The sequence below is a fragment of the Monopterus albus genome, unplaced genomic scaffold, assembly GCF_001952655.1.
Source record: "Monopterus albus unplaced genomic scaffold, M_albus_1.0 scaffold134.1, whole genome shotgun sequence".
Lineage (NCBI taxonomy): Eukaryota > Metazoa > Chordata > Actinopteri > Synbranchiformes > Synbranchidae > Monopterus > Monopterus albus.
The window spans coordinates 2,250,268-2,262,872 of NW_018128014.1; the positions used below are offsets into that span (position 1 = coordinate 2,250,268).

At 42.4% G+C, this 12,605-nt stretch overlaps 1 protein-coding gene across 1 annotated transcript; it reads left to right on the top strand.

Annotated features, from left to right (window-relative positions):
- Nucleotides 1-11,371, top strand: cradd (CARD and death domain containing adaptor protein). Its single transcript, XM_020613398.1, has 2 exons — nt 1-497; nt 7,043-11,371. The coding sequence occupies exons 1-2, from the start codon at nt 200-202 to the stop codon at nt 7,336-7,338; spliced, it is 594 nt and encodes a 197-aa protein (XP_020469054.1). The 5' UTR covers nt 1-199; the 3' UTR covers nt 7,339-11,371.
- The last annotated feature ends 1,234 nt before the right edge of the window (nt 11,372-12,605 follow it).

Below are 12,605 nucleotides of genomic sequence, written 5' to 3' on the forward strand. Positions count from 1 at the left end.
TGGGAAACTCAGTGATTATGATTAGCAAAACCTTGTTTCCGCTGCGATGTTTCCAGTCGGACACAATAACATTGAGCAAACTGTAGTTGTCCGGACTAGTAGGCTAGCGGTGTCGCCAGTAGTTTCCCCAGCTGATAGTTACGTTAGTTGGTTTGGGATAACTAGTGTGTTACAGGCGTAGCCACGGCCAGAGGTTAAGATGGACCCGGCTCACAAAGCGGTGCTGCGGAAACACAGACTGGATCTGTCCGACCAGCTGCTGGTCAGTGACACTATCGTTCCGTTTCTGTACCAGGAGGGCATTATCACGGACACGCAAGTGGAGGACATCGAATCTCAATCGACAAACAGACAGAAGAGTCTGAAGCTGCTGGACATCCTCCCGAGCCGCGGGCCCCGTGCCTTCGACTCGTTCCTGCAGTCTCTGGAGGACTTCCGGTGGGTCCGAGACCGGCTGCTGCTGGAGCTCCAGACTGCACCTGGACCCAGCTCGACAGGTGAGAGCACGAAGGAGAACACCTGTCATTAGCAACACCACCTAAAGGCGTGGAACCAGTGCTAAACACCCTAGTCCACGTTTTAAATCCGTATTCATACTTGTACTGTGACTCTTCCTCCACTCCACTGTCATCTCCATGCCAGCTGCTCAACCTCCCGTCTGTAGGCTGACTCGTCACCGTCTCCGATGAGACCAATGACCATTGTGTCATCAGCAAACTTTAGGAGCTTGACAGAGGGGTCCTTCGAGATGCAGTTGTTGGTGTAGAGTGAAAACAGCAGAGGGGAGAGCACACATCCCTGGGGGGCACCTATGCCTATTATCCGGGTGCTGGATGTGGTTTTCCCCAGCCTCACCTGCTGCTTCCTGTCTGTCAGAAAGCTAGTAATCCACCGACAGGTGGGGGCAGGCACAGTGAGCTGGGTCAGTTTGGAGTGGAGGATGTCCGGGATGATAGTGTTGAATGTCGAGCTGAAGTCCCCGTGCTGGACCCCCTGCCCGGTAGGCAAACAGCAGGGGGTCAACAGTGTCCTTCAGGTGGGCCAACACCGGTTAGAAAAATGATGAATAAGGTTGTTTTCCGACAGGGCTGTGGTCCTGGTTTGGTTAAGTCTAGTCTGTGGACACAACAGCCTTGTAAAAGTGTTTTTTTGTGGAAATGAGTCCAGATAAACTAATTTATTTAATCTGCTTTAAGAATCGTAACAGTAAATAAGCTCACATCGTCCTGATATTTTTATCTGGACGCTCTGGTATCGTTCAGGCGTCTCCCTGAGACTAGCTGCAGTTCTGAGAAAAGATAATGGTCTAAAAATAGTTGAGTTTCCCTTTAACACTGGTGCTGCACAGGTCTTGATAAGCTGCAGCTTTACAGTCAGCATAAAAAGCAACACAATAGAACCTTATCACTGGGGTGTGATGATTCCCAGAAGAGCTGGGAGCCTGAGGTGGTTCGTGGAAACCAGTTTCAAACAAGTCCAACAGTTGCTACAGTGGAAACCAAAGTTCTTGGAAGAAGCAAATTTGTTTCTGTTCAGGGCTGAGTTACAGACAAAATACTTGTAAGGGTGGGTAGAAAGCTCAGGTTGTTGATATTCTGCTGCACCTCCTAATAAATCACCACAGTTTATGAACAACAAGGCATTTATTCATTTATTAACAACTGCAGTGTTATAATTATGACTCATTTATAACGGCAATGGACGATCTTGTGTTTACTGCCTTAACAGAGCTCAAGAACCTTTATTAAAACTTTATTAGTACATTTATTTCCAGAATTTTAATGTTTAATTATTATTATTTTTGTTTGTGCAGATAAAGTCATGAGCATTTCTGAGTGATTTTAGAAATAATGTCTCAACAGGCAGAATGATGTTTTCAAAAGTGGGAGGATCAAAAAGTGTGAGAAGAAACTGAAACAGAAGAAAATCGTTTGGTGTCTGACTGGACAGTGACACACTAATGTTCCAGAAAATTCAGAACTTTAAGAGAAAATTGCTGAGAATCGTCTCTGTCAATGAAACTAATAATAAAATAGCAAATTTGACAAAGATGAAACCTTTAAATGAAAGTAAGGAATCATAAAATGACATTCTCAGGTCGCTGTCCATATTTTGAAGTAAAACTTATACATGTGAGATTAAATAGTTAAAATAAAAGCAATAATTTTTATAAGAAAAAGTCATAACTGAATTTTAAATCCAAATTTTGTGATGAAGTCAAAATTCTCTGAGGTAAAAATATCAAATGAAAGTGAGAAAGGCTGTGATAATTTAAATCAACACTTTGAGACACCGGTATTACATAAAGTAGTAATTGTGAGAGTAGAGCTCGTGTTTTGAGCCAAATCAAGGGGATCGGATTTCTGGAGGACATGCTGTGAAACAGATGTGATCAATCTGAGCATTAAAAAGTTGGTGACAGAGGTCAACAGGTTAAGTGATGAACGTAGGCAACCTGAGCAGAATAATCAGAGGTCATGACTAAATGTTCAGATCCAGTCCGGCTAACAGCGGCAGTGGATGGGGAACTTCAGCTGGATATGCCGTCTGTGTGTGTGGGAGCATTCCCAGAACAGCTTCCCGGGTTTCAGAAATGTTCCTGGGAAAGCGTGTCAGCGTCTTCAAACAGGACAAAGAGTCACTGCACCACAATAAATGACACATACGTTCTTGGAAGCCAGCTGATTTGCTTCTGTTTGTTTGAAGACAGTGAGAGTTCAAGGCTCAGGAGAAGGTAAACGGGTTTGAAGAAGAAGCTGCTTTTGTTTTATTTTTTTGCAGTGCAAAAGGTTAAAACTCATGAAAGTGAATGAAAAAAGGCTGAATCACAGGCGTGACGTGAGACCGAAGGTTCCTGGAAGCAGCTCCTTTATCTGAGCAGACTCCAGTCTACTGTAACAGCCGCAAACAATCAGTAACGTGTCTGCACGGTGGCGACTTGTCCTCCACCAGTTTCAGAGGCCGAGCTGCAGCTAAAAGTGTCCACACCGTCCACCTCAGTGAAGCTCCATTCTTGTGACAGGTGTTTGTTGTCGTACCTGCAGCCTTTGGTTTAAACTAAAACAAAGAAGCTGTGAAAGGAGCTGAGTTGTCTGAGGTCAGGAAGGACAGAATCGTGTAAAGGCTACAGAGCGTCTCCGAGCAGCTGGATGTTCCAGCTGTTTACCGGTAGCCCTCCTCCCTGGATGTGAAGAGGAAACTGAGTCCCGACTAACAGGAGGAGAGTGGAGTCAGATCAGATTTCTACATCCCCATATCATAAATCACATATTTGAGAAGAACAGGAGAACAGTTTGATTTCTGACTTGACGTTCACACGGAGTCCATGTACACAAATGTGAAAAGGTCTTGAAGCCCCTGTAGCTAACTTTTGCCCTCTAACTATTGAACAGTTAGAAGTGAGTGAGAACCCCAACAAACCCAGGTGGTAACCCGTCCTCCCCTCCTCCTTGTTAACCATGCTGACTTATTAGACTACGTTCACACTGCAAGCTGATGTGGCCCAAATCCGATCTTTTTGCCCAAATGTGACCCATATCCGATTTCCTTATGACAGTGTGAACAGCACAAATCCGATTTTTGCACATTAACTGGTACATCGTTACGCACATGCTATCACGAGCCACATCAATTTTTATTTCCGCAAACACTGCGTCTGACGTCACGTCCTCTTCTGCGCATGTGGGTCACCTCAGGGCCGTATACCATTCACATATGAGACAGATGGCAGTTGCATTTAAATGACAGTGTGAACAACAGCGCAAAAAAATCGGATTTCGGCAAAAAATCCAATCTGATCTGTGCATTAAGACCTGCAGTGTGAACGTAGTACGTTAGCCAGCTGCTGTACTTAGCTTGTAGCAGGAAGAAAGCCCCATCTGACTACGTTCACACTGCAGGTCTTAATGCTGAGATTGGATTTTTTGCCAAAATCTGATTTTTTTGCACTGTTGTTTACACTGTCATAAATGTGACTGCCATCTGTCTCATGTGTGAACGGTATACAGCCCTGAGGTGACCCGCATGCGCAGAAGAGGACGTGACATCAGATGCAGCGTACTGTGTTTGCGAAAATAAAAATGGATGCGGCTCGTGATAGCATGTGCGTAGTGATGTACCAGTTAATGTGCAATCGAAATAAAGAAATAATAAGAAGAATATCAAGAAGAAGGAGAGCACAAATATTGCTTATGGCCTCGCCTCCTCCAGTGCAGAATTGATGTCTGTCACATTTCAATGACATAAAAGTCGCATGAAATGCGACATGGCCATTTAGACTGAAGTCGCATTGCAAAACATTGGATATGTATCTGATTTAGGACCACATATGAAAGTGGCCTGGGCCTGATTTGAAAAAATCTGATTTGTGCTGTTCACACTGTCATAAGGAAATTGGATATGGGTCACATTTGGGCAAAAAGATCGGATTTGGGCCACTTCAGCCTGCAGTGTGAACGTACATGCTTTTAGTGCTCTCCATCTCCGAAAGGCCAAACCGATGTTAACCCTGGTTTGGCCTCGCTCTTTGTCGCCCTCTGTCTGTGCTACACAACGCGGCCTCTTGTTTTATCTGAATTTGTGCTAAATCATAGCTTTAAATCTAGGGACACTTCTGCTCCACAGATTAAGAGCGGCTGTCACTTTGTGACTAAGGCAGAGCCACTGGGCTCCACCAGCTTCTGCACAGAGCAACATGATGGAGCTGTTTGTTGGAAACAGACGGCCTCACGTTTCCTGAGGAAGAAACCTGGCACCCAGTGCAGCGGCATGGCTCGCTGTGCATGAGCTTTGTGCGCAGTAACAAAGACATACAGTCACTGACTGCATCATTTAAATATGGACCAGGACTTTTGTCGGTTTCAGCTCAGTTCAGGGAAAACTTTTTATGTGGAAGGAGCAAACTCTCAGTGCTCACATGTGGACATGTGGCCTGATGGGGGAGGAGCACGAGGGGAGCACTTGTTTTCCACCCCAGGCCTATGTCCCACCCCCAGGTGTTTTATTGCCCGCCTCCTGCTTTCCAGGAACCCTGCAGCAGCAGCAGGCCGTTGGTGTTAAAGCTGCAGAGCCAGATGTTTGGCATCACATTAATCACAAGCCCCTGGTTTCTGCTAAAAGAAAAAAAACCCTTTGGTGAACATTTTTGAGCCGCGACACTTCAGAGGACTTAGAGGTGTTTTAATGAGCAGCTGTGTGTCGCATCTGAGGGTTCAGGCTGCTGTGATGACCCCTGGAGGAAAATTACCACAGTTTATTGTTCACAGGAGACATCATCTTGTTTTAAGTCGTATTTTATCAGCGGTTGGGACATGTACTGAAAAACACTACAAACAAACAAACAAACAAACCAACTGTCCTGTCACGAATTTGTTTTGTTTTTTTACACTTTATGTCAAAGTCATATAAAAAGCCTCAGCCCTTAGGTTCATAAAATGTAGTGTAATCATCACTTATTTAGTTTAAATCCAATTAATAACTGAGACAAAAGTTAAAACTGTAGATTCCGAGGAACATCGCAATGAGATCATGTGAGAAAAATGTCCCTGTCTTGAGATTAATGTCCTCATTTTGAAACAAGATGTAATTCTGGGAATGAAGTTTCAAATAAAAGTAAGAAGTCATAGTGCAGAGAATATTGTCTCACATCTCTAACAAATAACTTGGAGACAAAATGAAAAGAGTGGTGATATTATCAACAGACGGTATAAAGAAAGCGCTCTGGATATTTTCCCAGCTGTCAGTGCTTTTAAAAGAGGCCTCGACATGTTTTTATTCATCCGTCTGTCTTCTGCTGCGTAACCAGGTCATTGGAAGCATTGTTGTATGACAAGTGCAGACAAAAATGTGATATAAATAAATTCAGAGCTCTTGAATAAGTTTTAAATTGAACTCAGTGAACATGTTGAAACCCTGCATGAAAGCTGGAAATCCCAGAGCAAACAACTAAGAGTGTCCAAACAGTTTCTCTGCTGCAGGTCACTGAGTTTCTAATAAAGGTCCAGTTAAAGCTGAGCCGGGCCACGTCCGTGTGCTGCAGATGAAACACTCGAGAGGTTACGCACTGTAAAAACCCACCACTTCCTCTGTCACAGTGACCCGGCTGATTTCAACACATGTTGACTGAGCTGGTAGTATTTTTTATCTCTTGTTTTGTTGATGCCTTCATCCAATGAATGGAGACCAAACAGTGCAACCCCCACTGACAGGTACTGAGAATTAACGTTAGAGATGAGCTAGTCAAGAAGTGCATGAAGTAGAAGCGTGGTTGGTTTGCGGTCCACTGAACGGTTTGATTTAGTCAAGCTGCTGGAGGCGAGTGCGGTTGTGTGATAGAAGCCTGTAGAGCTCGGGTATAAACATCCAAATGTATAAACAAGGAAACAGTGAGAATAAAAACAAGCTCCTGTTTTTTTTTAGATGTCATTTTAAAACAACAGAAATAAAAATCAGAAATCTGAAATTAAAGTGTTCACTGTGAGTTAAAAATAAGGATTTGGATAAATAAAACTGAATTATAAAATTAACATCTGGATTTAGAAATAAAATTTCATTTTAGTTGGAATTTTTAGAAAAAGACCATTTGAAGATTAAAAACAAATGTTTTTTCAGGTTTTTCTTATTTTAAACTCAGGTAAATTCTGAATTTTGAGATAAATGATGACTTAGATCTGAATTTTGTGATGAAATCTGATATTTAAGAAGTGAAATTTGACATAAAAGCCATAAAGTTTGAGGTCAAGATTACATTTTGAAAATAAAATGAGAGATTTGAGAAAGGTAGTAACTGTGAGATGAAAGTCTGAGTTTTGACATTAAAACTGGGATTTGAGAACAGAATCCACAGTTTGTCATGAAAGTGGTGAATCTGAAAGGTGGGTCCAAAATCTGATAAAAGATCCAGATTCAACACAGAAATGCAAATGAAGTTTATCTTTTGAGAGTTTGAAGTCAGAATTCTAAGAGATAAACACGGTGGTACTCTGAAGGTGTCTCTAACATCTGACTGTACAGACTCACAGCTTCTCTCCTGGTCTGCCTGCAGACGTCTGCCAGATTCCTGACTCGGTTCTTCAGGGGGTTCCTTCGGATCTGGAGTTGTCCCGGCTGGCGTCTCGGCTTGGATCTGAGTGGGAGTCGGTCCTGCTGGATCTGGGTTTGTCTGTGGAGGCTTTGTTTCGCTGTCGGTCTGATCACTCTCTCAGTACTCATGGAGCGGTTCTGGCTGGACTGGTTCAGTGGAGACAGACTGAAGGGAAGAAGGCCACAGTGCAGAGGCTGCTGCACAGTCTGCAGGTCGCTGGTATCCATCCGTCGGTACTGGAGGACGTCCTGATGTGATGGATTTGACCTTTTACCTTCCTGTTTACAGTCAGATGTGTACAGCATCGGTCTCTCAGCGCCGTCTGGCTGTACACTGGACAAGACAGTGTATGACCTAGTTTGTTTGAAGCCCGGTGAGAATTCTGGTGTTTACCGGACAAAACTCTGGGACCAGTCACATGAAAGGTCTTTAGAACGTGAGTCACAAAATATTGTTTAAAATGTGTTTACATCATGTATCAGACCTGAAGATGACTGCCCACAGTAAACCTCAGCAACAAGACATGAAGAGCAGAGCTTTGTGAGGCCGTGAGTGACGGGAACAAGTGAAGCCAGGTCAAATGCTTTTGTCACTCAACTTAAGGCTGAATCCAGATGTTTGGACTTCATCATTTGCAGTCTACTGGGCATTAGAGATTATGACTTGGATTTTTGAGAAGAAAGTCAAAATTATGACAAATGTCTGGCGCCAAGTCAGAAAACAAATTCTGAGATAAGAATCTGAGATTCAGAGTCTGAATTTTGAAAGAATCAGCAATTTCAAATTAAAATTTAGAAATCTGAGGTTAAAAATCTGGATTTTGGGATTCAAATTTGAATTCAAGCTTAAAGTCTAACTTTGAAATAAAGTCCCGACTTTTAGATTAAAAATGTGAATTTTGAGATAAAGGTCAAGATTTTGAGATGAAAAAGTCAGAATTCTGGAAATAAATTCAGAAATTTGAGGGTAAGAATTAATTTTGAGAATAAAAGCAGAAATTTTGACATTTACATTTTAAAATATAATACAAATTTAGTTAAAACCAGAGATTAAAAGTCAAAATGTTGATAAAAATTTAGATTCAGAGGTAAAATTTGATACAGAAGATAAAAATGTGAGATTTAAAGTAAAGAATTATCAGAATAAAGTGGGCATAAAGTTTTCAGGCATAAATTCGGATTCTGAAAATCTTGTGTTCATTTTCAAATTCCACACACACACCCCAGTGTAAACATGGATCAGATTTACACTGGTGTAAAAGGCAGATCAGACTTTTGATTTTGCCTCTTATTCATGTCACATGTAACTTTATAAATTCTGTTAAATGTGCTTTTCCTCCTCGTCTGTGTTTGCCCCTGACTCCGGCTTCCTCAGTGGATTTTCCCACATTTTCCTGGAAGTCGGCCTAAAGGTAGAGCGATCGGTTTGTTTCAGGGAAACACCTTGACTGAGGTTTGGGTCTGGAAACCACATAGAGGCTGAAACACAGCAGCAAGGGCGCCCTCTCTGCACCTCATTAATTCCTCAACAGCCACAGTGGTCCTGCTGCTGTCTCGCTGTTAAGGTGGACTGATGAGATAGAAACTGCACTGTGGCCAAACTCTAACTCTTTGAGTTTGTTGAAAACCTTCATTTTAAACCAAAATTGAGAGTTGATCGATTTATTTATTTGATAAATCCTTTACTTAACCAGGTGAACCTCACTGAGAGTGACCTAGCCAAGAGGGCAGCAAACGGTTAACCAGTAAACTGTGACAACAACAGACTAGGACTACATGTGGACACACAACTGAGACATACTTCAGCAAACACAACGTCCACGTAGTGTAAAATCACAGAAACCCAAAAAAGAGTTAAAAGCATCAACACTTCAACACGCACAGTGGCACTGACCGACAACGCTGTTGAATCGCTCCAGAGCAGGCGGTTCTGATAGTTTTGGATCCTTCTGCACATTGTTCCAAGAAGAAGGCGCAGCATGTTGAAAGCTTTTTGCCTAATTCTCTTCTAACTTTGGGAACCAGCATCTGAAAAGTACTGTGTGAGTGTAGGCCATATTGACTTTGGTCTTTACACATACAAGTACATAAATAAGGTGGAACCAGCCTGAGAAGAGATTTATATATAACAACCAACTAACGCAAAAGCTGGCCAGCGATGAGGCGTAAAGCACAGTGACATACCAAACAGCACATCACCATAATCCCCTAAAGGTAAAAAGGTTAAATGTCCTTTCTGATCCAAAGTCATTCCTCAGACTGAACTGTAAATGTTAATGTTTAATTTAAAACGTGAACTGTTTCCACTCAGATGACTGTTGAACACGTCACTGACTTTCTGAGCTGATATCTCGTTGAAGTAATGGTTGTACTTCACTGGTTTTTACTCTGAGATGAAAGGTTTTGATGATATTATCAGGAGTCTGAGATTAGAGTGAGGAGTGTGGGATTAAAAATCTCAGTTTACAGATAAAAGCATCTGAGATTAGAAGTCAAACCTTTGAGATGAAAATCAGGAATGACAGAGTAAAAACTTTAATGAAAGGCAGAAAATCTGAGAATTTATGCCCAAAATTTGAGATAAAAGTCAAGAATATAAAAACTTTTGAGAATAAAGTCAGGAAACTGAATGAACCGTTGTGAGGACTACTTGTCAGCATTAAGAACATTTCTAAAACGTAGTCGTACGAATTTATTTCCTGCACTCTGCTGAAGCCAGGGCTCCTGTTTGTTAGGTTGTGTTGTTATCTCTGTTTTCTGACATTTTTAAGGTGTTAAGGAAACACACAGCGATAACCAGGAAAATCCAAGATGGCCACACTTAAACACCTGAAAATGAAAAGTCAGAATCTTAAACAAAGTCTGAGATTCAATTCAGGGTTTGAGACAAAAGATAGAATTTTTAGATGAGGTTGAAAATTTTAATTCTAAGACAAACGTTTGTGCTAAATGTTGTGAATCCCAGATTAAAAGTTATAATTTTAATTTAAAGCCAGGAATCAGAGTAAAAGCCTGCAGACTGCTACGTTGGACTAGAAGCTGCTCTGGTTATAATGATGTTATATAAAGGGGCTTTTTCTGACACCCACAGAGTTTCGGTTATAATCAGGTCACTCCACGCTGTTAACACGCTTTTAGAAACTGTCAGTCGGCAGCTGTGTTGGTGAAATCCTGGTGAAGGGTTAAAGTGACTAAATGGTCGCTGATTCACGCCGTGTGCTGCTCCTCGTGTGAGCTTCTACCAGGAACCTGGAAATGTTTAGAGGCTGCAGGGGCGTGCACGGGCTTCACCGACTGGGGCGCGCTCCCACTGGTCCCCAGCTCTTCACGGCGTTTCTCCTAGTTAGTCTCCAGCGGTTGACACCTCGGCTCGGCCAAACTCTCCTCGGCGCTAGAGCGCACAGCTGCTCCGGGCTCGTGGCTCCTGCCAGGCCAGAGGAATCTCCCTCTCTGCGCGTCCGTGCCTCTGTTTGCAGCCTCAGCGTGAATTTCACGCCAGATGGAAGATGTCACCTTTTCACATGGGAACCAGATGTTCAGTAAAAATGTGAAAACAGTTGCATGTGAACTGAAACGTCTCGGCGTTGAGATTGAATAGGTGCGCGACACGTGCGCGGTCCCCAGAAACGATTAGTCTATTAACTCCTTCCATTTTAATTGGCAACAATTTGGCTAATTGATTAAAAGTTTGCAAGCCAGATATTAATGTGTTGCTGGTAGCAGCTTCTGCGGGGGGTGAATATTTTTATGGCAGTGAACTCAACGTGTTCGTGTTGCTCAGACAAAGCCACTTCAGGGAAACATGGACAGCTGAACACTCGGTTAAAGAAAATACCTGGCACGTGTATTGATAAAGAAACGTGTGAAAATTAAAGCAATTCGATTTTTTAAACTAAATCAAATGAGCTCAATATAAAGCAACCCATTCCGGATTCTGCAGCCAGATGTGGGAGCAGCTGTCAGCGCAGAGGCTTTTCAATCAGTGACTAAACAGAAGTACGTGAACCTGGAGCGCCGGGGTGTCACCGTGCGTGTGTAGGGGGGAGCAGAGCAGGACCTGAAAACCTCTGGAATAGTGTTAATATGCTGAGTAGAATTTGTTCTACTGATGCCAGTGGCGCGCACAGCAGCAGCTGTGACCACGGTGTGCTTGTGCTGTTCAGGATCCCGTGGTTCCCGAGTCAACACGTCATGTTTACCACACGCGCACACACACGTGTGGGGTCATGTGAGCCCAGCGATGACGTCAGCACAGCCATAAGGAAGTGCCTCTTATGGAGTCTGACTGACCATCGTGTTTGTGTGAGTACTCGAAGGACCAGTGCAGGACTGCCATGTAAAACTGCAGTTTTCCCTGTGTCTACTCTGAAAACAGGGTTGTTTTAAAATACATTTTCTAACAAGCTGATGTTACTAAAATTTTGAATCTGGTGGAGTTTTCTTTGTTTATTGCTCAGTGACAGCACAGATATAAATACTCATCCGTTACACGTGTTATACCCCAGTTCTTTTACTGGACAGATCTGAGTAAAAAAGGAGTCCGTCTTTCTTGATTTTAGTGCTGGTTTATTTACAAATATATATATATGTATAAAAAGGATTACAGAACACAACCCAGGGCTCCCTCCTTCAGACAAGCTGCTGGGGAAGAGAGCAGGGAAAAAAGCACCTGGAAACACAGAGCCTAATACATTTATAAGTTTGGGGCTAACCCCTTACACAGATGAAGTCCGCCCCACAGACTCCATCGCTTATCTAGAGCTCCACATTCTTGGAGCAGCTGCGTATTACCTAGTCATAACAAAATGAGGTAGCTCAATGTGTGTGTATGTTGTATGCGTGATGTGTAACTAAACATTCATTCAGACATAATTTTTTACACAAGATTAATACAAGAAAACAATCGGTGTCATGGCTTGCTGCTAACCTTGAAACAGCAGCAGACCTTGAATCTTACTAAACTGCATTACTAACACATATTAAAGTCTAACACATTAAAGTCTAATAATTATCTGACTAATTTATTAATTTCTAACAAATTCCCCCTTTTGACACGATTTTTATCGTGTCAACCTAAATCAAATGTCCCTATTGTTCCCAGATTAGGCATCCAAGGAGGAGGGAGGCCCCCCCAAACCACCCCCTCCAGGGAAAGCCCAGAGCTGAGTACCTAAGGGAAAAATCTCAATAACATAAAAATAATGGCATGTAAACTGGTCTTCATTGCAATTTATAGCATTTTTCAGACAAAAACGTGGAAAATGTCTAATCAACATGTAGCAAACATTCATTGGTTAATCATAACATTTACAGGAGGAATACATTATACTGGAGACTAAAGATCTTCTTCCAGTATCACACATTAATCACAAAATTCTATTCAATAATCAAAATCAATCACACACCTATGAGTCCACATCACCTACGTGTATGCAAGAATATACAGTGCCTTGCGAAAGTATTCGGCCCCCTTGAACCTTGCGACCTTTTGCCACATTTCAGGCTTCAAAGATAAAGGTACGAAA